Source organism: Podarcis melisellensis (assembly GCF_964234715.1).
Source record: "Podarcis melisellensis genome assembly, chromosome: 10".
NCBI classification, from domain to species: Eukaryota; Metazoa; Chordata; class Lepidosauria; order Squamata; family Lacertidae; genus Podarcis; species Podarcis melisellensis.
In genome coordinates this window covers 16,643,089-16,670,146 of record NC_138542.1, presented here as the reverse complement: position 1 = coordinate 16,670,146, position 27,058 = coordinate 16,643,089, and the positions used below count along the sequence as shown (strand labels likewise).

General features: G+C 40.7%; 2 protein-coding genes across 8 annotated transcripts in view; one reads left to right on the top strand and one right to left on the bottom strand.

The window, feature by feature from the left end:
• Positions 1-701: 701 nt before the first annotated feature.
• Positions 702-27,058, top strand: part of ABCD2 (ATP binding cassette subfamily D member 2) — an 85,369-nt gene continuing 59,012 nt past the window's right edge. Inside the window, exons 1-2 of one of the 2 annotated variants that reach the window (XM_081929137.1) lie at positions 702-775; positions 13,097-13,573. The gene's annotated coding sequence lies outside the window, so the exon portion shown is untranslated. Of the gene's footprint in view, positions 776-12,799; positions 13,574-27,058 lie in introns of those variants that run through there. The other variant, XM_081929136.1, reaches the window with a different exon arrangement.
• REDIC1 (regulator of DNA class I crossover intermediates 1) lies at positions 9,932-26,331 on the bottom strand. 6 transcript variants are annotated; one of them, XM_081929157.1, is made up of 12 exons: positions 25,153-26,331; positions 24,194-24,233; positions 23,530-23,665; positions 23,060-23,192; positions 21,421-21,487; positions 20,861-20,994; positions 18,551-19,068; positions 17,175-17,241; positions 15,831-15,891; positions 12,731-12,779; positions 11,774-11,856; positions 9,932-11,530 (listed from the first exon to the last, which is right to left on the bottom strand). In XM_081929157.1, exons 2-12 carry the CDS (start codon positions 24,221-24,223, stop codon positions 11,072-11,074), a joined length of 1,737 nt encoding a protein of 578 aa, XP_081785283.1. In that variant the 5' UTR covers positions 24,224-24,233; positions 25,153-26,331; the 3' UTR covers positions 9,932-11,071. The 6 variants fall into 6 exon arrangements, with proteins under 6 accessions (XP_081785283.1, XP_081785284.1, XP_081785285.1 ...); XM_081929158.1 differs by having other exon boundaries at positions 25,391-26,331; XM_081929159.1 differs by having other exon boundaries at positions 25,602-26,331.

Below are 27,058 nucleotides of genomic sequence, written 5' to 3'. Positions count from 1 at the left end.
CCTCTATCTCTCCACCGATCTGCCGCCCAAGTCTGAATTGGCGTTGTCCAAAAGCAGTTACGCCTCATCACAAGCATTTGTTTTCACATGCAGGTGATTTTTAGGCAAACACCTCGCCGTGTGAAATTTGGGTGGTGAAATAACACGTGAGGAATTCTGCCTGTGACATCAGAAAGGCACGTATTGAATCAGTCATCCTCCCCTCCCTCCACATTTAACATAACGCCGTTTTGTCGCTCAACCAACCAAGCCTATAATGTATAAAAAGTGGTGTAAATTTTATGACAATGTAGTGCTACACAGTTGAATGTTTTTATGTTCAAATTACCCTCCTGAAAGTTCAGTGTGTCTCTACATAAGAATAAATATCTTTATTAAAGAATTGTCTGACAATTGTAAATGAACAAGAATAAAGGTGAGGCACTTGATTACAAAATCTTTCTTGGGGTTTTATTTGTGCTTGACAGAGTTTTAAAGAACATTGTCAAGAAACTGCTGTGACAGAACCTGATAAGGAATTGTGTGAATATGTTTCGCAAAATGACACTTACCTCTCCTAAGTGGTAGTAAAATTCATAGAAGGTTAAACTCCTGAAATCTTGCTGAACGATGCAGCACAAAGGTTCTGATTCCAATATTATGTCAACCAGTCTCAGATTTTGGCATTTGCCTTCATTCAGCAAGCTTTAAACAGTCATACCCAGGAAAATGGTGCTATGGGCTCCTGGAGTTGTAAACTTTCCTTCAGTGAACACCCTTAACTTTAGAGCCCAAGGTAACTTAGCTATGGTCTGAAACTAACTTCTTCTCTGCTCCAAAACAACCCCGAAAAAGAGATCCCTTTTCATGTGAAAAGGTCACTTTTGAAGCACTTTTTGATTTTATGGCAATTAAACTGATAAATGTCAAGACACGTCATAAAATCCATAGTGATCTATGTAGCATCTGGTCATTTGTTAACTTTGACCTATTAAAGGCTGCCTTTTGTGTCAAAAGTTAACACTATGCTTCGATTAAAACCACCCACAAATTGTGACTGTGAAAAGCAAAATATTCTGCTTTTTAAGGCAGCTGGTATAGAATTCAAATGTCTATTTATTTATTTTTTTAACAATCGCCTTAGCTAGGAAGTCTTCTCTACTCAGACACCCACCTAGACCCGGCAGCAAAACTTTAAAATTGCAAATGGGTATCTGAGGCCTACAGCTGTGTATGCTAATTTGGACAAGAAATGGCATTTCTCATATAATCCTCAGATCTTTACCCAGAAGGCAAGTTTTAATGTCGTCATATGGTAAAACATTAGGTCTCCCCCTTGTTTCTCAAGGTATACCATAAGTGAACACAAGTGGAGCTAAAATACAGGTGAAACTCAGAAAATTAGAATATCGTGGAGAAGTTCATTTATTTCAGTAATTCAACTTAAAAGGTGAAACTAATATATGAGATAGGCTCATGACATGCAAAGCGAGATATGTCAAGCCTCTTTTTTTTATAATTGTGATGATCATGGCATACAGCTGATGAAAACCCCAAATTAACAATCTCAGAAAATTAGAATATTAAATGAAATCAGCAAAACAAGGATTGCAAATAGACCGATATTGGACCTCTGAGAAGGAGAAGCATGCATATGGACTCAGTGCTTGATTTGGGCCCCTTTTGCATCAATTACTGTCTCAATGCGGCCTGTGGCACTGCTGAGGTGTTATGGAAGACCAGGATACTTCAATAGCAGCCTTCAGCTCTTCTGCATTGCTCAGTCTCATGTCTCTCATCTGTCTCTTGGCAATGCCCCATAGATTCTATATGGGGTTCAGGTCAGGCGAGTTTGCTGGCCAAGTTTGCTGATTTCATTTAATATTCTAATTTTCTGAGATTGTTAATTTGGGATTTTCATCAGCTGTACACCATGATCATCATAACTATAACAAATAAAGGCTTGACATCTCTCGCCTTGCATGTCATGAGTCTATCTCGTATATTAGTTTCACCTTTTAAGTTGAATTACTGAAATAAATGAACTTCTCCCCAATATTCTAATTTTCCGAGTTTCACCTGTACCTATGTGAAAACTGCATGAAGATATTGCTGAGAAGCGATCCACCTTAATAGCGTCAAGATCCAAAGGCTGAGGGTTTGGCCACGACGGTGATTTTTATTTTGATCTGCCGGAAGGTTGTGCCATGCAGACTGCTTTTCAAGTTATCCTCAGTTTCAGCAAGGTTTGCCATGAGGAAGATCTGCAGGAAGAACTTGAGATCCAAAGCTTTCTGGGTGTGCGGAAAGTGGTTGCACAGCTCTTTGGATCCAGGCCTCAACTTACAGATAATAACTGCCCGTCCTGCTGATCTGCAGTCTAACCGCAGTAGACTTGATGATTTTGCATCTTCCCTGAATGCCACCGATGCAAGATGACAGCGAAACCTTTTTCTGCGTGGGCGCGAATACCGCTTCCCCTCCTGCTATTCCCTGGTGCTTTGACGCAATCCTGCCTAATGAATTTGCTGGGGAGAGGTGGGGGGGTATGTTGTGTGCTGTGTAGTGGCATCAAAGCAAAGTCACAAGTCAGCAGCACCTGCTGCTTGCTTATTACTTGGAAAAGACGGGAGTCGTCAGAGATAACATAAAAGTAGCCGCAACGGAGTAAGCAATTTTCTTATGAGCTAGAGAGGAAGATGGCTTATGCCCCCCGCTTGATAGCTTTTAAATAAAACTTCCCTGTGGGGTCAGAAATCATTACTACCTATCTGATTCGTTGGGAAAATGCGAAAGCTTTAGATCTGGAGATAGAGAGCCCGAATGAGATTCCAAAGAGTGATTGTCTGCGACGATTCTGCTCCACTGGCTTCATTCTATATCGGCAAGATTTTTTATATTTTTGCTATTTACATATGCTTGTTGTGAGCAAGCTGGCATCTCGGCAGAATGCAGCTGCTGCCACAAAATTCAGATTAATCTGGACAAGGGAATGCAGAGTCAGGAGACTCAGGTATCCTAGGAAACAGCAGCTGGAATTGCCGTTGCCTTCATATAGGCTCTAAAGTTGATGTCTCCTTGTGGATGGGCGTGCATCAATAACATATGAATGAAGCGGGTTGGTGACTTCGGTTACGCGGTGCCACGTACGGCGTGGTCACAGACGCCAGATTCCATGTGACAATTAGCCTTTTTTCTCTGCAGTGTGCATCACTGGTGAGAACGTTGATCAAGGGTGACCTTATGAGGTCACTGAGGTCTACCCTTCTGACAGTGTTCGTACGGCTACTTCGCATATTATCCAACATGAGCATATTTATCTACCTGAGACGCACTACTAATCACAGTTCCTTGGAATATGGAAATGTGAAGAGGGCCTTCTCGGTGGTGGTGCCTGGTCTGTGGAGCGCCTTCCCATCAGATGTCCAGGAAATAAACAACTCTCTGACTTTTAGAAGGCATCTGAAGGCAACCCTGTAGAGGGAAGTATTTAAACGTTTGACGTCTTACTGCTTTGATGTTTTAATTTGCTGGAGGCTGCCCAGGGTGGCAGGGGCAGCCCAATCAGATGGGTGGCATATAAATGAATTCTTGCTATTATTCTTATTATTAATATGATTAGCCAGTGTAATACATACAACTTCAAACTGCTTCCCAGTGAACAAAAGTAGTATTTAACTATGGAACATAACCAAGCACTAGTTACTTTTACTCCAATGGTGTCTTGCATACATTTTGAAATAATTGTATAAATAGCATTGTCAACAGCACAGCAAAAATCCCTACACCCAAGCAATTTACAATCTTGGTCTGCAATCCTAAACGCACTTACTAGGGAGAATGCCTCATTGAACTCAGGAAGACTTACTCCTGAGTAAACATGCTTAGGATTGCACGAGAGGCTATGCTAAAACCCTTCCTAAGATTGCTAGCCCTCTATATGAGCAGATGGATTTTTGAAGGTAACTGTGATGGGACCACTTTATGAAACATTACTGGGAAAGAATAACTATTAAAGGTTGGATGTTGATTCTGGACCATGTGGCCATATTTGCTTGGCAGTACTATTAATTCTGTTGGAACTGATTCCTTTTTGGCAAAGGTTTGAAGGCCCTTTTTGAGGTGACGGATGTAGCTGACAAAGGAGCCTGTGTGGAATGCAGCCTGGAAATCAAATCCTCTTGCAAGCAAATTGAGTTTTGGAAATGGTTATTTAGTTAGATAGCTTCCTGCTGGAGAATCAGTGTATGTATCTGCACAACTGGACCTTGCTCTTTCCAAATGCATTAGATTTCATAGTGAGATATCAAAATCCCAAAGGAGCAGAAAATCCTATTTACGTATGCAACCACAGCTGTGCAGATGTTATTGGCCAAGAGATGGAAAGAGGACAAAGAATAGCAGATTAAGTTGGTGGATTATGCCAAAATGGCAAAAATGACCTGAAGAGTCAGAAATCAGGAAGACCGAAATTTAAATAAGGAATAGGGAAAATTTATAATTTACCTTAAAAGCCTTTGTAAACAGTTAAAATCATTAGTAGGATTGGACTAACACTTGTAGTTTAATGGTGAATTTTGGATATAACGGAGATGTAAAAGATTTGGATTATTTTAAAAGATGCAGGAAGAAATGATTATTAATAATAGGACCCACAAAGGCGAGGAGGGAAGTCCTGGAGATTCTTTGGAATCTTGCCTTTATGTTGTATGTTGGATATGTGAATGTAAAATTCTAATTTGAAAAACCAAATAAATAATTTTTTAAAAATCACTGGGAGATATAAGCAGCTGAAGAACGATGAAAAGAGTTTTTCCATTAAATCCCTGCAGTGCAGAATTCAGAGAACAGGTACCTAATTGAAACTACAAACAGCACAAACAAGCCTAGGATCACAGGTTTCTAAAAGGAAACATTTATTCTTGTGAAGTATCCTTATGCTGGGCCAAACAGCTGTTACCCTGCATATGGAATTTCCATGCTTGGTCATGGTGCCTAGTTGATAAATTCATTTCTACGACCAGAAAGCCAGCTTGGCAGGTATGCTCCTCTACATTAAGAAACTTGCTCTGGCTCCTGGTAACCATGACTACAATAGTACAGCCAAAATGCAAATGAGATCATGTGATTAGGATTTCCTTGAGCCTTAGCCTTGCCATATATAACCAGCTTGATAATTTAGCACTGACAAAAGTAGGAGCATGCATATATATATATGGGTGAGACAAGGGTGAGACAAATACAGTGTACAATGTTTACTAATCTTCAGTCCATGGGGCCTTTTGAAAATGGATTTTGAATGATTTACACGTTAAGTTTTCGAGTTATTTTAGCAAGCACTCCATCTAAGTAGGTAGCGATTGATGCACCATAGCTTATATTAAAATACATTATAAAGTATAGGTAGTGTGATTTATAAGGGCATGTTCTATGTGCCCTCCTTCAACCAAGTGAGACGTTCAATGGAAATGTTCTTTTGGGACTGATAGCCTGTGGGGGAACCTGTTAACTGTTTTGCAGTGATGCACTGAAAACCAGCTGTCTCTTTAAGGGGGCGCATTCCTAAATATTTTCCACGATGAACTGCCAAAGCACTCTTGAAATGACTTAGTTATGTGGGGACTGTGCCCTGATGAAAATGTGTTTTGATTTATGTCGAGGCTGAGAAGAGAATGGATGAGCAACAGCAGTGAATCCATGTCGCAGTGCCCCGAGGTGAATTCAAAGACTGCACAAACATACACAGCCAATATATCTAAAAAGGCTTTCCTCTTTCTGCATTAGTTTTATGCAGCTTCAGCTAGTGCTACCATAGATTACCTTGTATTCTGTAACATTTGCATGGCAGGTAGAGAAGAAGAAGAAGAAGAAGAAGAAGAAGAAGAAGAAGAAGAAGAAGAAGAAGAAGAATTATTTTTATTTATACCCCGCCCTCCCCAGCCAAGGGAGCTCAGGGCGGCTAACAAGCAATAATAAAAACAAGTTGAATGAATACAACTTAAAAACAAGGTTATAATACAACATTAAGATGCAGTCTCATCACAGGAGGAGAAAGGAAAAAGAAAGAGGGGGAGGGAATAAAATTGGCTCCAAGCCAAAGGCCAGGTGGAACAACTCTGTCTTACAGGCCCTGCGGAAAGAAATCAGATCCTGCAGGGCCCTGGTCTCAAGAGACAGAGCGTTCCACCAGGCCGGAGCCAGTGTTGAAAAGGCCCTGGCTCTGGTTGAAGCTAATCTAACTTCCTTAGGGTCTGGGACCTCTAGGGTGTTGCTATTTATGGACCTTGAGACTCTCCATGGGGCATACCAGGAGAGACGGTCCCGTAGGTACGAGGGTCCTAGGCCGTGAAGGGCAGGTACAGCTTCTCACATTGCACTTATGGGAAACACTTTCTGGTTCTTACTTATCATTCACCACCCAAAGGCACAGTTGACTTTGAGAAATGCTAGCTTAGAATAGCTTTGCTCCCATACTGTGCATTTAGACCAGAAAACCCCACCTTTTCCTTGCGGCACTCCAGCCAAACAAGTATTCCAACAAGGAACTTGAATCCCTTGATTGTAAGGCTGCTGGTTGCTCAGACGAGAAAGGCAGTGCAAACCAGTCCTTAGCAAAAATGTTGCACGTTTATTAGTAAAAGGAAAGACTTTCAGCTCACAACTTTTGGAAACAGTATTCTTAACTACAGTAATTAGAGTTATCACATACATCCCAGTTTATATATAATATATACACTCTTCTGATGCATAATTGATACTCTTCTTTTTGCTTGCTTTGCTGAAATGTGTTTATTGAATTGATTTTTATTACATAAAGGACATTTGAACTGGATGAAATATTGGTGCTGTATGTGTGCTAGACAAAGTGCGAGATTGGCTTCATTATTATCAAATAAGTGCGAGACTGGCTTCATTATTATCAAATAAGGGAGGCCTACAATTTAGACAAGAAAATTGGCTTCCAGGTGGAAAAATCAAAATTGGAAACAGAACTGTTAGATCCCAAAACTAAGACACTATCAAGAATGTATAACTTGCTGTTGAAATGGAATACTCAGGATGAAATCTGCTATGATAAAATGGGCACAAGATGTTGGACATAACATTATGTTGGCTGACTGGGAACAGTTATGGACCACAGGTATGAAATTTACGGCATGTAATGCCTTAAGAGAGAATATTATGAAAATGATATACAGGTGGTAGTGTTATCATAAAGCACCAATGCAGCAGCAAGCAAAGGCTCTAGCAGCTCAGTCAGCTGCTTGTGGCTGGAAAGCCAAACAGGATGTTTGTGACTGTTGCCGTGGGAACAAAGGGGCAATCCATTCTGTACTGAGCACCGGATGTTAGCTCAGTGTGTGTGTCATATGACCCGTACTGGAAGTACATGGGTGGAGTTTATTCTTACTGCTGTGGAGTGCAGACATGTTTCTCTGTACTGATATAAGAGACAGAAATAAAGGATGTAAATAGATTTCTGTCTGCATCTTTCCCCTCCCTGGGGGACACCAAAGGGGAGAGAGGAAGAACGGTGCGTTCCTCTCACACATCTGAGAAGAATCGCCGAGACCTCGCCTGCTTATCAGCAGAGTGGCGCAGCGGGGAGGTCGACAAGGAATATCTGCTGGTGCCTACGCTGTGGCACATTCCTCTGACCCAGGCAGAATTCCAACAGGTAGATGACACCAGTCAAGCTTGCAAAAATTTACCATTTGCCCGATAATAAATGTTGGAAATGTAAAGAAAATGAAGGTACATTCTTTCACCTTTGGTGGACATGCCCAAGGATTAAGGCTTTCTGGGAGATGATATATAATGAAATGAAAAGGGTATTGAAATATACCTTCCTGAAGAAACCAGAGGCCTTTCTCCTGGGCATGGTCGGCCAATTGGTGTTAAAGAAGGATAGAACTTTTTTTATGTATGCCACAACAGCAGCAAGAATACTCATCGCAAAGTATTGGAAGACACAAGATCTACCCACCCAGGAAGAATGGCAGATGAAAGTTATGGACTATATGGAACTGGCGGAAATGACTGGCAGAATCCAAGACCAGGGAGAAGAGTTGGTAGAAGAAGATTGGAAGAAATTTAAAGACTACTTAGATAAATACTGTAAAATTAAGGAATGTTAGAATGATGTCGGAATGAAGTTAAGTGGTTTTGGCAATAATGTTATAAAAGAGTATGTAAAAATGGATTGTTATTAGGCGAGAAGGTAAAGTTACAATACATTAAGGTAAAGGATTAAGATAAAAACAAAGAGGGAAAGGACTTGCTGAATTAACTAATTGAACTGGAATACAAAAAAGGGAGGCGTGAGGAGGTCAGGGAAACAAGTAAATGAAATATAAGATATAAAAAGATTTATTTGTTTTTAACTGTTTTCTATTTTTTTGTATTTTGTATTTTTTCTTTGTATTTTTGTACTTTTTTATTTTTATTTTTTCTTCTTTTTTACTTTGTAACCTCTTTCTTTCTGTAAAACTTTAATAAATATCTTTAAAAAAAGACAGCATCTTAAAAAGCAGAGACATCACCTTGCCAACAAAGGTCCCTATAGTTAAAGCTATGGTTTTCCCAGTAGTGATGTATGGAAGTGAGAGCTGGACTATAAAGAAGGCTGATCGCCAAAGAATTGATGCTTTTGAATTATGGTGCTGGAGGAGACTCTTGAGAGTCCCATGGACTGCAAGAAGATCAAACCTCTCCATTCTGAAGGAAATCAGCCCTGAGTGCTCCCTGGAAGGACAGATCCTGAAGCTGAGGCTCCAAGACTTTGGCCACCTCATGAGAAGAAAAGACTCCCTGGAAAAGACCCTGATGTTGGGAAAGATGGAGGGCACAAGGAGAAGGGGACGACAGAGGATGAGATGGTGGGACAGTGTTCTTGAAGCTACCTGCATGAGTTTGACCAAACTGCGGGAGGCAGTGGAAGACAGGAGTGCCTGGCGTGCTCTGGTCCATGGGGTCACGAAGAGTCGGACACGACTAAACGACTAAACAACAATGTGTGCTAGTTCTGCTAATCTGTTTGTATATATTGCCTTTCCCAAAAATGTTGAGTGCAAGGCAGTTTAGTTACTAAGACTGAAGAGACTGGTAAGCCCAGAATGGACACTTAAATCTTGCCTGCAGAAGATGGAAATGACCAAGTAAAGAAAATAGTCTTGTGTCTTTGTTCTGGATTCTTCTGCCACCAGCAGGTTGCTATAGATTCTAAAAGAAGCTCTTTCAGTTTTCGGTTATGTAGGAATTATAGCACCCTCGAGTGTCCTGCAGTAGAAACACCTACTTGGCCAACGTCTACTGGTTTGTGTGTTGCCTGTCAAGGAAAATTGTCGTTGTTGTTTTATGTGTGGATCTGTTTCTGGTGCTTTAAAACACAGTTTGAATGCCGGAGAACACACACACAAACCTTTTACATGACAACATCTCCTGAATGAGAAACATGCTACCAGAAGGACCCAGCTGAAGCAGGGTCAGCAAATCTTTCAACAATGCTCACTGAGAAGGAAAGAGGCACAGCATATTAACCTTCAGTTAATCCCTGCCTTTCTTGCAGTACTGAAAGAACAGCAGTTAATGTCTCTCTTCTGACCCAAAACATTTCCTAACAAAATGGGATCGTGGGAAATAATCAGAACGCCAGAGTTTAAAATGAAAGTGGAGGTTCTGTTCAACCACAGCTTGTCAGGGCTGACTGACACTGATGTAGCAGTGCTGAAGCAGGGAATACAGTCAACAGCCAATAGAGGATTTGGGTGTCATAGCAGAGTTACGTTTCAAAGAACAGGGAGTAAAAGAAAACAATTTTATTTCAGATTGCAGATCACATAGCTATTGAATAAAATAAGAGTAAATATCAACCTTTCAGGCTCAAGAAAAACATCCAAACAAAGTAAAAGCCGGTAGTGGTTAAATTAAGTTAAACAGCTGAAAAATGATGTTTCGGAATATGTTTTTTATTTTATATACTACCATTCGTAATGTTTATGCAATAGCAGATTACAATGAAATAATTTTGGTTAACAGTTATAATTGCACAATGAATTTCTATGTTCCTGTTCAGCAATTTCTAATGCAGATAATGAAAAGAGTATTTTGTGTGTTGACAACAGAGGTGGAAACAATTGGTTCTATATAAAGACTCCCTTTTCCACGATCCTATTCAGATGTAAGGGGCCTTTTCCAAGCCATCAGTTTCTTGGCACATGAAGAAGCAACAAGCTTGCCCTATCCTGTCCCTTTCCATTCCTCTTCCTTTTGCACAGTCAGCTGCAGAGGAAACCCAGTTTTATAAACCACAGTTTTTGAATATAAACCCAGAAACTGTGTTTTAAGTGCTGTCCCCCAACCAGCACTGCAAACTAATTCTGCTTGTAGTCAGTGCTTAAACCGCAGTTCTCCAGTTTGGAGATCACAGGCAAATATGGTTTAAGAAACCTGTAAGTTTTTTCTGCAGCTGAGCACACATGGAGGAGGTTGAGGGATGGGGTAGAGGAGGGCTTGTTCAAGCTTGTTCATCTACCAACAAACCATGGTTTGTCCAAGCAACTTGTTACCTCTGAATTGGTCCATTGCCTTCGAGAAGAAAAAGGCAGAATGAAAACAGACAGACATTTCTTTTACCATAATATGTTCTTATCAGTTGTGTATACTACAGAAGGATATACTGATTTTTTTTGGGGGGGGAGCAAACAGCTGTGCAAAAGAGGTCGCCACCCAACGCAACACACCTTGTTTAAACTGGCTCCAATTAACACTAAATTAACCATGCTTAAGCCTGTTACAATCACTGTAGTATACATTTAACCCTATGTTTGATCATGGCCAAGGGATTTAACTGTGTCTGAGCAGGACAAATATGTGTTGTCCACATTCTTTAAAAAGAATAAATCGGTCAAAACTCCCATATTTATGAAACAGCTAATAAGCATATAGATTGATTTGATATGACTTTTTTTATTTAATCACACGCCTCTCCTTTATTACTGTAATCCAGAATGCCTAAGTTTATTTTGCCATGTACTGTTTCAAGAGACCAACTCTTAACTCTCAACAAATGGGTGCTTCTCAGAGCAGCGCTTCAGCTTTCATCTGCAGGAATGTTCTGCCCTCCAGTGGTCTCTACCTTGCTGGCGGAAGTGGTGATTTCAGCACTATGGACAGAGGATGGCACGTTATTACAGCTGCAAGCCTGCATTATATTGCATTGCACGGCTGCGTCAGATTTTTCTATTTCTTCAGCACGTGTCTCTGTTTGCGACCAAGCGTTGAGCTGCGCCTTGAAATTAGCATGTTTATTTTCACACGATCTGTGTGTTTGAGCTCTGCGCAACATATCTTTCTTCAGGGGCCTGGCTGGTTTTGCCTGGGGGTGAATGTCAGTTGTTTTCTTGTCGAGGAAAATGGAATACATGGCCATTGACTGGCAACTGCACTGCAGCTTTTGATTTCCTGAAACTGGAAGTGGATTGCCTTCATTTCTTGCAAAAGAGTTCTCAAAGTAAGACAGTGCTCTTCCATCCTGCTCTTCCTCTTCAGACTGTTGAAACAGAATTGTCAGTTTAATTGTGCACATCTGGGTCCAGGGAATCACCATTATAGTTAATGTCATATAGGAATGGTTTTTGCTGTTTATGTGACCCGCTGAATTAAACCCTGCTCATAAATATATACACTCTACTGGGCTAAAACAAAACAAAAAACCATTGGCACCCCTGCTTATTCCCAGACACTTGGATAAGCTTGTGTAAACTCAGTTGTGGCAATATTTGCCTCGCTTTACCTCCACAGATGTAGTAGTGGCATAGCTCTCTGTTCGATTTGGAGAATAACTAGGTGACTGGTTGCTTAGCTGAGATTCTTCATCTGAAACAATATATATCTCAAAATTTTAAGCACTAACAAACTTTTCAAAAAGAATGTTGTCTAATTTCCCCATGTTTTAGAACCAATGGGAGGGAAACATTTTTTAAAAAATGAAAATGACTAAGTGGCAAGGGACAGTGGGAAGGAGGAAATTAAAGGACACTTATTTTGCTCTGTTGTCAAGAGCCCCATATGGCTTTGGACTGGGTGATATCTTCCACCGCAGATTCTCCCTCCTCACCCTCATAGCCTTGTTCCGCCCAGTGGTTTATACGATATCTTTATTGTCATTGTCCCATACAGAACAATGAAATTGAAAATCTACATAAAACATTCAAAAACCCCTAAAAACTCTGAAACCCCATTTTAAAATACAATATACTATAGAGACTTCTTATGCTGCGTTTAGAACCAGAATTGCATTTGCGTAGAAACTGTTTCTCAGGCGGCTAGTCCTGGTATTTATAACCCTATACCTTCTTCCAGAAGGCAGAAGCTGAAAGAGATCATTTCCGGGGTGCGCACTATCCTGCACTATCTCTGCAGCTTTCTTATGGCACCTGACAGCATAGATTTGATCTAAGGTGGGAAGAGTGCACCCAATTATTCTCTCTGCAGTCTTTACAACCCTGGACAGCATTATTTTTCCCCTGGCCATGCAGCTCCCAAACCACACACACAGACCATAAGTTAATACACTCTCCACAGTACAATGGTAAAATGCCATCAACAGGTCCATCAACAGTGGTTTACCTATTTAAGAAGAGTTAAAGCTACATAACAACTCATTAGGTGAGATACTCAGACTTAAAGAACATGTGTTCTGTTCTTCTTGACCATTAAGAAAACTAAGGAATCTGAAATTAGTACTAACCTTTTTGTTTTCCATGTTTTGAATGCTGATCATAGTAACTGCAGGCTTCCTTTCTCGGGTTGTTGGTTTTTTAAAGAAAATTAAAGATGATGTTAGCCTAACTTCATTTACTGTACATTTTACTTTGGGTTCCTCAATTCTGTTTCAGGCAAATCCCACAAATTGTTGACCAGTCATTCCAATAATATTGCACTAAGCAGCTCACATTCTCCTATTTCTACCATGATCTCAAACCATAAGCTTCGAAGTTAACCCAGGAAAATGGACATAACTTTCCTTTTACATAAAGAAAGATTACTAGGTCATTATCTGTCTTCATAGCAACTGGCCCACTGGACCTTTGCTAAAAGACTTGACAATGTGTAGATATTCACTCATGAGACTGCTGCACAACACTGACTCTACATAGAAGAGGTCATTCAGTATAAGCAACCAGGCCTCCTACACTTTTTTCCTAGGCTTCACAATCCTCACTGAATGAGACACAGGTTAAGTGGAAAGGACTAGAGGCCGACATGCATGTAGGACTGAATTTCTGCTATTGCTAAGTCTGATGGGAAGGAAGAGTTAATGGTGACACCTATCAAGCCAAGTTGACCTAAGGACCTTCCCTCACCTGAAGCTGCAGATGGGGAGTTGTGCTTCATTGTTATTGCTACAACTACAGTTTGTAGAGGGCTGGACTATAGGCAGTCAACCCCCAGATTGCACCCTGAGACAAAAGCACTGTAGCTTCTCGTTCATGCACAAACACAGCTTGCTGAAATGAAATGGGGGAAGTGAGGCTCTTCTTTGCAGGAGTTTGTTCCCCCATCCTATTGAGCGCTGCCATTGGCAAGTCTGGTGAGTTTTCTCCTGCATCTCCGTCATTCTAGGCCGTTCCTCTATCCTGGTCTGAACCAGGTAAGTTATCTTTTCACCACCAGATGAGACAAATGAGTTTATTCAACATCTGATGCTATTAAAAATGGAGGGCATGATTAGGAGAATCATCTCGCTCTTCATCTGTGCAGCTCCACTGCCTGAACCAAGTTGATCTGATCTTCCCAAGTTCTGCTTCTACAGTGATCTAGCTCTTTTCTCCATATGTACTCTAGGGATGTGGCCCTCAGATTTGCTGAGAGCGGTTTGGGGGAATGGCAGGCAACTGGACCACTGCAGAATGAGAACAGTCTCTAATATTCCAGCTTTTCCCTTATCACACACACACAAGAGAAATAAGCGCTGAACTGATAGGGAAGGGTAACACTCGAGAGCATCATGTTGCAGCACATAGGCTCTTGTCACACACATTTGAGATGAGCCATGTAGTTTTTTACACTATGCTTTTGTTCTTCTAATACGCTTTGTTTCAATATGTAGGAAGCTGGCTTAGAAGGGGTAACCCTGAAAGATGACTTAGAAAGTATGGGCCCCTTTGGGAGGAAGGGTGCGATATAGATTTCATGAATAAATAAAACAGACAAATTAATTTATAAAACACTTCAGGAAAATCAAATACTGTTTCTCCTCATCACAACCTTCATATCTGATATAAATCCTTGGGAATTTGCCCACTTTCCACAGGAATGATGAGTGGCAATTAGCCAGTCCTCTTTGGGTTAGTAATAGTTTCCCACTTCATAATTAACTCCCCCTTAACAGCTGAATCATACTCTCAAAAACAAGTCAGTTGCCAACATACTAATGCCATTCTCTATACAGAACCTAACATTTTGTCATACTGAGTTTGAGAAAACAACTAAAATGTCAAGGTCTTGATGCTTGTCATATCAGGTAATCTATAGAAAGGGCTGTCAATTTTATACTTGAAAAAAAAAGTCAAAATTCCACTCCAAGGTAACCCAAGTAAAAGCTACCCATAATAATAATAATGGCATTTGTCATACTAATTTCAAATTATACTAACTTTAATAATTGTTTTGACATTATAGCAGAGCTAGAAAAGAAAGAGCAAAGAGCTGTCATGGAATCCTATAGTTATGGGCCATCAAATCCAACCTGCAATGCAAGAATATTTTGCCCAACGTGGAGCCCAAACCCATGACCGTGAGATTAAGAGTCTCATTCTCTACCGAGTGAGCTATCCCAGCATAGGAAATACTGATCTCTCTTTTTCACTCCTCAGCCTTTTGCTCCCACTGAGTTCTTAAGGGCTGATTCTATAGGCTGATCTAGATGTGACAACAAATGTGGGTTGGCCAACAAAAAATGGAAACCCCACAGCGAATTACTCTGTCCATGTGTTGTTAAGAAAACATGTGTCGCTGTGTTCATTTCACCATGCCCACAGAGGCATGGTGGCTGCCAGGTTAGGGGGTGGGGAAACAACCTGCATGATGCTATCCTGTCCTGGAGTTCCATAGTATCTACCTGCTTGCCATCTACATTCTCAGCTGTAATATTCCATCACTTTGTCCCTGCTTTCTTTTTTGCAATCTCAGCTCCACCCACAATCGATTCTGATTTCCAGTTTAGTTAGCATCATGATGTGTCTGTTTGCACATACAGTGGTACCTCAGGTTAAGTACTTAATTCGTTCTGGAGGTCCGTACTTAACCTGAATCTGTTCTTCACCTGAAGCACCACTTTAGCTAATGGGGCCTCCTGCTGCTGCCGCGCCGCCAGAGCACGATTTCTCTTCTCATCCTGAAGCAAAGTTCTTACCCTGAAGCACTATTTCTGGGTTAGCGGAGTCTGTAACCTGAAGCGTATGTAACCTGAAGCATATGTAACCCGACGTACCACTGTACTCTCAGTACAGTGACATGAAATGCAGTGTTTGAAACAAACATGAGTCGTGCTCCTCTAAGTAGTACTGCTAACCTGGAGCATTTTTGAAAATTTACTCTTCAAAACATACCCCACCAACCAGTATTCAGACAATTAAGGAATAGTCAAGAGCCCAACCTAAGCTCATTGGAAGAGACTTCCTTTCCTCATATAATGAGAAAAGTGCTCAAGATGCCAGGTTTCAGCACCAGAGGGCACACGGCATAAAATAATTCTATGTTCAGATCATAAGTAGCACTGAAAGCATTCCATATTCTACTCGAGCTGCTTCCCTTTACACACAATGCAAATCATACAGAGCTTTTACCTGTTCAAGTCCAAATATCTGCAAGTTACTCAGATTATGTTCTGCCCATCCAGCCTTTCTGCTGCAAAATATCGGGAGAGGGGAGTCACCTCCATTGCAGTTTCAGTCCCTGATCACCAAACTAAAACTAACATTGCTAGTGGTGTTTTGGTATGCTATGGTAGCTATAATTAAACTATTTATAGTGTTAACTGAATAGTTTATACCCTTTTAATAGTTGAGATCTAACACTAGGACCCTGATCTGAAAGCACCTGTTCTATACCACACTGTAACAGTAGAAGTCAGAGGAATAAGATGCATTATCATATAAAACATTAGCCTAATGGGGCCAAAGACTGTAATTCTAAAATAAGTCATATGGTCAGCCTTGATCTTTGTTCCATAATAATTGCATGCAATAAGCAGTAGGTTCCTTGCTCAATAATAACTGCTAAACATTCAACAGGTATTGCTGTATTTCCCAACACAACCATTTTTGTTATGAAACAAAGTTGGGGAAGGAGTGTGAGGTATCTTGCAACCTGAAATGGAGTGATAGCATGGGATCTTCTGATGTAACACAAACACCAGCCTAACCTTGAGTGTGATATGCTGGTATGTCCTTTTGTCATTCAGATCAATTTAAAACTCTTAGGCCTTAGGGCAACTGCACAATGACTTACTCTGAGAAACTGCAGTAAGTACACAAACATCTAGGATGCTTTGCTGAACAAAAGCTATCACTAATTAACTGCTATCATGGATTATACCCTTTACCTCAGGTGGTAACCAACATGTTGCCCTCCAGACATTGTCCGACTTCAGCTTCCATCAGTCCCAGGCAGAATGGCCAAGAGTCAATGATCATGGTGCTTGTAGTCCGCCAGATATGGAGGGGGCCGTGTTGGTTACCACTAACCTGTGGTGTGCAAGCTGACAGATGTGGATCATAAAACTATTTTCTGGCCACGGTGGCTTTATCAAATGGCACACATTGAATCGGACACTGAAACTGGAGAGCCAGAGTGCTATAGAGATTGTAACAACAGAAATATTTGAATATATGCACTAGGCACCATATCACTACTTTAAAGGTTAAATTGGGGGCTGGCAACCTACAGCCCATGGGCCACAAGCGGCCCACGGGGGTCGTTTAAATGGCCGATGAACTGCCCCCAAACCGTGCCACCCGCTTGCGCTAAACCGGCACGGAGCAGGGACTCACTTCCACGGTGCCAGAAATCGCATCTGCGCAGACGCAATCTGGCCCACGGAGCGATCTCCATGGGAGTGAACTGGCCCAGGCGAGGTAAACCGTGCCGACCCCTGGGTTAAATGAAGCACAAATGCTTCAAAGACTTACCTTTTCTCTAAGCAAATTTGCATGCTGTCTGCTACCTTGATATTTCTCTTTTGGCTTTCAAATCCCACTGAAAATAAAAAAGTTATAAAATATAACTTCAGATACGTCCATAATAACCATTTATTAAAAAAAACAACAACCACGTATGTACCGCACATATGTGATGTGTTGTGTTTTAGGTGTGGAGAATCTTAATGAAACACTTTCCCTGGAACAATTTCTCCATTAATTTTAATGGGAATCCATTCGCTCACTGACTTCCTCCCTGGAAATGAATGGGAATCCCCACTTGTATTGAAGCTTCATATACACACATAGAATTCTGGATCAATATGTCTCTCTGTAATCTAATTCTAAATGCAACCAGATAACCAGCAGTGATCATTGTTGCTGCATCTCCCCATAGCTCCATGACAAGAACAGTTATGTATGCTGTTAATCCACTTCCAAATTTGGCAGGAAGCCAATGCACTGCACATATAATGATGATATTGGTAACTTATTTTAAAAGACAAGGGTATTGGTAATAAGCTTAAAAGCCAAGAAGTATTCTGCACAAGTGGGGCTTTGCATAGAGGTTGGCTCTCTGTCCTCTTTCTTGATGGAATCCATGCAATAATATGGGATAAAGTTAAGTGGGATGCAGTGCAAATACATTAGAGAGAAAGCAAATATTGTTCCTCAGTTAGGATTCTGGGCCTAGTAAGATGCAGCTTCAGCACCCAACCCTTCCCTCTAATTTCTCCCAGACAAGTGAATGGCTGCCATTCCCTTACATGGAGAAAAAGAAAGCAGTGTGTAAGAGACATTGTCTCAACCAATAGCACCCTATGGTGAGTGCAGTGCATCTGTGTGTATCCCCTTCAATATATAGGTCCTCAAGAGGTCCCTTTGATATATAGGTCCTCATATGAAGCACTTAAGGGATGTGGGTGGTGCTGTGGGTTAAACCACAGAGCCTAGGACTTCACGATCAGAAGGTTGGCGGTTCGAATCCCCGTGACGGGGTGAGCTCCCATTGCTCGGTCCCTGCTCCTGCCAACCTAGCAGTTCGAAAGCACGTTAAGGTACAAGTAGATAAATAGGTACCGCTCTGGCGGGAAGGTAAACGGCGTTTTCATGTGCTGCTCTGGTTCAACAGAGGCAGCTTAGTCATGCTGGCCACATGACCCGGAATCTGTATGCTGGCTCCCTTGGCCAGTAAAGCGAGATGAGCGCTGCAACCCCAGAGTCGGTCACGACTGGACCTAATGGTCAGGGGTCCCTTTACCTTTACTTTATGAAGCACTTATATTAACAAAGGACATTTTGCTAATTGTATTATTGGGCTCCTTAAATATGAGAAGACCTCTACATTGTAATTACTTTACATTTACCTGTATTTCCAAAGTTTTTAGCATTCTCTTGCTGTTCAGAAAACATTACAGGCTTTCGTTCTTGAATACAGTAATCTCTTGGCTGATTAAAGGACTCCTGGGTACTTGCATTTAAGCTCTGGCTGTTTGGGAAGAGAATCTGCTCTGGAGCTGTGAAAATGCCTCTGAGGTCTCTTTCAGCAGGGCACCTGTGAGCACAACTTGACATCTGGTGCATTTCTTCCATATCGTAAGGACTAGGCATTCTGGATATTTCATTTGCATTAGCTGAATCTGTAAGCAGCTGGTCGATGATGCTTTTGTTACCAAAAGAATGGCTGGAATCGGAAGAAGGAGCAGTTGGAAACTGCTGTTTCTCCTCTTCAAAGAAAGCTGCAATGGGTCGAGAGCTTTCACCAGCGGTAGCCTCTAATATGTTATTCACAAACCCAAACAATGGCTCTTCATTGCGATGGCTTCTGAAATTTGTGTCATCACTGACCTTGGGAGACTTGCCAAGTGGGTTACTATAGTCTGGACTTTGTGGGGATGGGGAAAATGAAAAGGTGAGCACTTAAACAGCTAAGCAACATATAATCTGCAGACATATTACATTAATAGTATAAACCTGCATGGGACGCGGGTGGCGCTGTGGATTAAACCACTGAGCCTAAGACTTGCCGATCAGAAGGTCGCGGTTCGAATCCCCGTGACAGGGTGAGCTTCCGTTGCTCGGTCCCTGCTCCTGCCCACCTAGCGGTTCAAAAGCATGTTAAAGTGCAAGTAGATCAATAGGTACCACTTCTGCAGGAAAGTAAACAGCGTTTCTGTGCGCTGCTCTGGTTTGCCAGAAGCGGCTTAGTCTTGCTGGCCACATGACCCGGAAGCTGTACACCGGCTCCCTCGGCCAATAAAGCGAGATGAGTTCCACAACCCGAGTCAGCCACGACTGGACCTAACGGTCAGGGGTCCCTTTACCTTTACCTTATAAACCTGCATGTTCTTCACTTCAATATGATCTCTCTCTCTCTCTCTCTCTCTCTCTCTCTCTCTCTCTGTGTGTGTGTGTGTGTGTCTCTGTCTCTCTCTCTCTCTCTCTGTGGAATTACCCAATTTTTTAGAATTCCGAATACTTTAAGCATGTTATATCTCGATTATGAAGAGAAACTGGGACCTTGTTTTAGTCTTTTTCAGAATCATATGAAACATCTTATTTTAAGCAGTTGTGACTAACTAGTTCAACCACTGTATGTCACTGCAGCTCCACTGCAGTAAACCTGACAGTAGCAAGAGGAGAGGAATAAAGCACTTTTGCATGAAAAGCACAGGGAAAGATGTTAGCAATATGCAACACCTAATGGGCTATCATGTATACTGTGATAGAATTCTGAAAGCATGTTTGGATCCATAATGGCTCTCAGAATACTATCATGCAATACTTAACAATACATTTTAAATGTATTGTTAAAAATAGGCCGTGTGTTTGCTGAGAGCATCAGTTGTCTACGATCCCATTTGTGCAAGTATGGTTTAATGAGACAAAAGAAGCTAATAATTGTCACGCTGTGTCATTTCAATAGTCCATTTGGCTTTGTTCCCTGTTCTGTTTATGTAATTTATGAGAGCGTTCTGATCCTCTTTCGTCATAAGCAAATTCATAAATTAAGCACAGTGATTAATGCAAGAACTGGCAGAAGAAATTTACATTAAACCGAAGCGTCCTGTAGATGTTTGATATGCATGGTGCAGGGATCACAACTGTGATGTTTGGTTGCTTATCTGATGTGCCTACCCACCCACGTTGTAATGATCTTATATTGGCTCATCCTTTTGCATATGGGCTTAAGTTTGTAGTAAAAAATGTCAAGGCCCCATCCATGCAATCTGTACATGACAAAATTAGAATGTATAGATTAGGCGGCTGCACCCTGCAGGCAATGGGCTCTATGAGCATAGGCCCCTCTGTAAATATGACAATCCATCATGTGATGCTAGGACTGGAGTTCTGTGCGAGGGGAAACGTGATTCTGATATGCTCACCATGCCTAGTCTCCAATGTCTGCACAAAGCTCCAGCAATACCACAATATATGTTGTGAAAACAACTCTAGAATCTGAATTCTCAGAACAACAAAGAACTGAATTCTCTGTATATAAAAAACAAAAAACGCAGCAAGCCTAGTACAGTAATATCTTAGCTCAAGTGTTATCTTCAAGATGCAAAAAAACCAAAAAGTAATATAATTATGCACTTCAGAAGCCATTATATTTTTAAGCGGATAAAAATCCACTCTGCATTATATTTTATTTGCAATATAAAGCCTGTCCCTACCTATTCAACTGCTGGAGATATAGACCAGAAGCTGTGTCTACATCTGGGTTACTGAAATTCCTTTGCCTGCAGGCAGCCTTTAAAAACCAAGGTTCTTCACACATAGTATTTGCTGGCTGAGAAGACTGTAGGCACTGTCAACAGATTATAAGAACACGTTGTAGCAGATGCAGTATGTCCTTGGACACTTGCTTAACTTCTAAAACCCTGGGAAATCTGTTTTTTTCCCCTGATAGACAATCAAATGAACCTTGAGACTTTCTACTAGCATACACTGATTTACTTATGCTTATGAATCTTATTTTAAAATAGTATTTTGATGATTATGGGTTTATATGCCACCACCAGCACTATTTTGGGAAAGACAACTATTAAACAAAACTATGCAATAAATGTAAATCACTAGGGCATAAACTTTTATTGTACAAGATCTCACAGGAATTGTAGCAAGAGCCATTTGGTGGATGCAAAATATTATGCTGTAACTAGCATAGAGCCAACAGTGACACAACTGAGTGTAACATAAAAAGCTTGGTAGGCATGGTATAAGCATAGCTTACTTGGGACTGAATGTTCTGCTTTTCTGATAGATATTTTCTTCTGTTTTCTAATACTTCCTGTTGTAGCCTATTATGACAAGTAAAAATAATAATAATAATAATAATAATAATAATAATAATAATAATAATAATAATAATAATAAATAATAATAATTTATTTATACCCTGTCCTCCCTGGCCAGGACCAGGCTCAGGGCAGCTAACATCAAATTATATGATACATTAAAAACATAAATCAAACAATCGATTAAAATACAGCTTAAAATCAGGAGCAGAATAAAATCAGATGGCAACCCACGGATTGGGTTGGGATACTATAGGGGTTGGGAGTATTGAGTGCTCACCAGGCCCAAATGTTTGTGCTCGTCTTATATGAGCCAGTGGAAAGGATTAGGGAGGCCACTTGCATACAGGGTCTTATATAAAAAAAAAAGAAGAAGGGGTCAGACTGGACCCCAGCCAAAGACCTGGCGGAACAGCTCCATCTTGCAGGCTTTGCGGAAAGATGTCAAATCCCGCAGGGCCCTGGTCTCATGCAACAGAGCGTTCCACCAGGCTGGGGCCAGGGCTGAAAAGACCCTGGCTCTGGTCAAAGCCAGTCTAATCTCCTTGAGGCCTGGGACCTCCAAGGTGTTATTGTTTGAGAAAAAAATTGCATATTTTCAGAGGTACTGAGATTTTCATCTTTATCAGAGTAAGTAGAGGGCATTTGGTATTCTTGGGTTTTCTTGACGCCCACTCGGGCAAAATTAAAACTCTTACAATGTAATCCTATGCCTATCTACTCATGGCCTTAGTGACAAACTTCAGGTGTATAGCAGCAAAAGGAGGCTGTGGTCTCCTCCAGGACCTTGAGTCAAAGCTAACTTGTATATTGTGGCATAAACTTTCATGTCCCAGACTCCACTTTGTCAAATGGAGAACAAAGGATAGTAATTATAACACTAAAAGGCCAAGCCAAGCAAAAGATAATGAGGTGCGTCACTTTATTATGCAGAGCCCAAATAAATAAGTCATGTTTTATTATTTGAATAAATAATGTTGATTCTGAGCCCAATAGCTTTACTAGGGGCACTAAAGAGGGCTTTCTGCTGTGACAGGCTCCCAAACACATCTCTACATGGAACAGCTCTTTATAAATGTAAAAAAATTCACAGTTTTACACCAACAGGAAGATATATTAATCTGTTTAAAGCAGGAACTCAAGCTGTATGCAACCACTGCCAACGTCACCATTCTTTCATAATGTTAAAACTTTTCTCAGCTTGTCTTGTTGGGATCCTCTGATTTCAGAAAGAAACAGTAGCATCTCATGGCGACTGATTTTCATAAGAAAATCCCATAGCATTCCATAGCATTCCACAGAAAATTCCATAGCATTCTTATAGGCTACTGACATTTTCACTTTAATGTGAGAGAGATTGTGGCATATATAAGAAAAAGAGCTAAGAATCTGTGATGTGCAGATATGATTACAACATTTGCCTGGGATGTCTTCATTTCAGCTAGAACCTATAACTCTTCACATAGCTGCACCTGCATGCTAATGTAGTCTATGATAGGTAGGTAGGTGCATCGGTAGGTAGACAGATACAATTAATCAAAATACTACAGTTCAGAAAATTAAATTGGGATGTACCTGTGCTCAGTGTCATCTTGGTATGGTTTGGGCTGTCTACGTTGTGGTGACTCAGGAAGTTCTACATTGTGCCTTCTCAGCGGGAATTTTACTCCTCTGTTAATATCCACATGAACTGCTTTTCGAACATTTTCTGTAATGAAAGTACTCAAAAGATTAACAGTCCTTTGAGTGAATTAAAGAGGGACATCCAAAGTTTTGGTAAGACTGCAGGACCAAAACACTTTTTAAACAGTGCTATACAGTATTCATTATTGTTGATATGTTCATTGTAGGTTACAACTTTTTCAGCATTATGTTTTTATTTTTAGTTAGCAGGACATTCAATGAACACAAAAAGGTTGTGGTTCAGATTTGATGAAGTAGGAGTAAATTTGATGGAGTGAATGTTGGAGAACTTAGCCACATTTTTCCTATGGTGATGCTTTTAATGGTAAAACTTTGACAATTAAGTTTGCAGTTAAACTCACCAGAACAATCTTTCTTGGTAGATATCTGATTAACAACACACAGATTGAGGAGATCTAAGCTGACAGCTGAGCTTTTAAGGGGAGAAATTCCCAACAGCTTCATCTTTGATTTAAGCTTTTCTTTTTCGAAGAAGTCCTATTATATTAAGAATGACAGGAAAATGTCATAACAATGTACACTTCCTTGCTAAAGAAACAGGCCCTTGGTCATACATATATCCCACCTCAAGGTGGCAAACAATTACAAACTGCCTTTTTTTTTTAAAAAAAAGGAACTTTCCCTCGATCACTCCACCAAGATCCTCAAAACAGCTAGTGCCATTGGCAGCAAAAGAGAAGAGTTAGCAGTTGTGAAAGAATTCAGCCTGAAAGTAGAACCTTGAAAAGGACACTGACAATATGAACCGAAAAAACGTGATTTGGGAATGGCTGACTTGCATGGGTTTTTAATTCCTCATTTCCAATCACGGGACATTTCTGTCTATAAGCAGAAAAATTGGAGTGTTTGAACACTGTGAATGGCTTCATAATATCACATCTACCTGGAAAAATTAATCTGTTTCCAGACTTGAATGATGCAAATACTCTCTTCTCTGTTGTTGATTTCTGGCAAGCAGAAATCACATTTGCACCTGCCTCCTAATTCAGTGTAATCCCTCCTTACCTTCTGCTTTCTTTTCTCCTTGGTGAGCATGATTCTTTTACTTGAAAGATTTAAAAGAAACAATAATTTGTAATTACATTCATAATATACAGAAATAATAAATGATTGCAGACATTTAGGAGATATTTACATAGTGCATGTTTAATACCCTTCTGCTATTCACCAGGTCATCAGCTAAAGCTAATCTGCACTAATCAATTGAATGCTTGAGTTCTTAAATGCCTGTTAATTCAAAGTTTTAAAGCCAACTGGCCAGTGATAGACTTCTCTCCACTGGAGGGAAAACCAATAAAATAAAGAAAAATACTTGAATTCTACATTTTGAGCAAAGGACTTGAGCACAACAGTGCTCTGCCTGTTTGTGATTCCAGTGACTTGACATTCCAACAGTGGAGGCAGAACATAGTCATTGCTAGTCTTATCCTCTGTGGATTTGTCTAATCCTAGGGCCTCTGTCAATAATTCTTTAAAAAAGCAATTCCTGACATGAAAAATCAATGTGACAAGGGTCTAGGCAAGAACCCTTCTTCCCAATATCCAGTCTTGGATGCAGAAGGAATGTATATTTGGAGAAACATTCCAAACATGAGAAAGTCAAGCATGTTTATACTTTGTGTCTTTCCAATGCACATATAAAGAAGTGTGGGATCTTCTTACAAACAAAAATGTGCATTGGTGTGTGGAGTTAGATGCGGAAGGCAGCCTACCGCATGGTTGAAGTGTGGTGAAAATAGTAATGATTTCCCATTCCCAGAATACAGATACCTCAACACAGAATCACAGAAGAACTGGAAGGGACCCTGCGGGTCATCTAGACCAACCCCCAACAATGTAAGAATATGCCTGTAGCAAAAACGTCTACCACAATTATAATATTAGTCTTTATCTCTCTCTCTCTTCACCTTCAGTCATGTGAGCCTTGACCTGAAGCGGTGAAGCCCTGAGGCAGCTTTTATCACCTGAATGAAAACTAGGCCTTAGTCAAAGCCTGTGTGGTTCTAAGACCACAAATATGGAAAACCTGGGTCACGGAATGAATTTGCCATCTTGGGCACATCCGCTTCTGTCATCCTCAAATGCCCGATTGTGAATTATAAACAGTACAACTTTTTGAACTGGCAAACACAACGCTCATTGGAAAGCACTTTTAAAAATCAAGTGTTCTAATGAATAGGGAGAGATGCTGTCCTTTTGCACCTGAGCTGCACAGATCAGTTCCAATATGGCTACCATCTTCTCCCCAAACAGCAGGCAAAAATTCAAAGGCCTCCCCTTGCAAAAATAAAAATAAAAGCTTCATAAAAATAAACGCTTCATTGTTTATCTATTGTGGTACTGCTTTGGTGGCCTTACAGCTCCCAGAAGCACAATAAGTGTAATGTAATGATTTAAAGAAACCAAAACCTACATTTGAGGAAGCGTAACATAATGATTTAAGGAAATCTACATTTGCAAATCTGCATTTGAGGAACTTAATATGCTCCCAGCTGTCTCCTGGCAATTCTTTCACAAAACCTTTGCCTGAGGTCAGAGGCCTTCATTTCTGCTGCAAGCTGTTTGCTTTAGCAGTTATGAGGCCCTTTCGGCTGCACTCACCGAGAGCCACCAACCCAGTTCATTTTTTCTCCCAAGAAAACAGAGCGGCCTATGGATGATTTATTTATTTTATATATATTAAAAAAACACCCTTCTAGGAAGGCCTTGCAAGAAGGCAACTGGCTCTTGCAATGAGCCCCCCAGGAATGAATGTGGCACGAAGGCCAGACTCCTCTGCGTCTCTCTTCCCCTCAGAGACCATCAAGGCCTCCTTGAAGCTCTGGAAGGAGCAAAGTCAGAGGCAGCTTTTCTCCAGCAGTTAAATAAGGAATAGAAACCAGAAAGATTATTTAAAAGGGGGGGGCAGATAAGGGTGTAATCAAAAGGCTTGAGGAGCTGGGGTAGAATTAGACAATGGCCAAAGTCCTCATCCCATCTGATTGAACATCCACACAGAACACTGCGTTCCGCCCCCCTCTCGTCTCTGCATGTGTGTTCATGGCCATACATGATTTAAACATGTTTGGGAGGGGCTTGTACTGTGTGAAAGATATAGAATCTCCACCAGTTTTCACCCCAGCATTTGGAGTTATGCAAGATACAAGTAACTTTAGAAGACATCTGAAGGCAGCCCTGTATAGGGAAGTTTTTTTTTTAATGTTTTATTTTGTTTTTATATATGTTGGAAGCCTTCTAGAGTGGCTGGGGCAACCCAGTCAGATGGCTGGGGTATAAATAATAACATCATCATCATCATCATCATTATTATTATTATTATTATTATTATTATTATTATTATTATTATTATTATCATCATGGCTTTTTCCAGCTGGAACTCACCAGAACTCAGTCCTGACATCTCTCAGTTGGGTGCTATTGCCATTACAAAAGAACAAGGAAGGTGTTTCTGGTGAGTTCCAGCACTTTTTCTAGAAAAATAGCACTTCTTGTTGTTGTCGTCCCTATTTTCATTGGAGGACATGAAATTAACCTACTGCAGATCATATTTGTAGAGGAATAATTTAGCAGTCTGGTGTCACCCTACTGTGGTCTTTTGAGCTATGATCCTCTGTTTTCTCAAGGCTGCCGAGGACTATAGTGCATAGCTGTCAACTTTCAGATTTGAAAATAAGGGATCAGCAGCCTCGAAAATAAGGGATCAGCAGCCTCACCTGTCCCGGGGACAGTCTACGGGATATCTAACAATCCGGGATAGCAGTGGGAAACGGCGCTGGAATAAGGGAATTTCCTACAAAAAAAAAAGGGAAGGTTGACAGCTATGTATAATGTTGTCTTATTCTCAGTGATTTGGTCTCCCCAAAGGTTGTA

What these genes read in the sequence shown, in the direction of transcription:
- REDIC1 (XM_081929155.1), bottom strand. Translation starts at nt 25,812, where the DNA reads ATGAACTGGGTTGGTGGCTCTCG. An exon ending in TACCAAGAAAGATTGTTCTG is followed by an intron (nt 23,193 to 23,529) that starts GTGAGTTTAACT and finishes CTTTCATTACAG; the next exon opens with AAAATGTTCGAAAAGCAGTT. An exon ending in CAAATTTGCTTAGAGAAAAG is followed by an intron (nt 15,892 to 17,174) that starts GTAAGTCTTTGA and finishes GATATTTTGCAG; the next exon opens with CAGAAAGGCTGGATGGGCAG.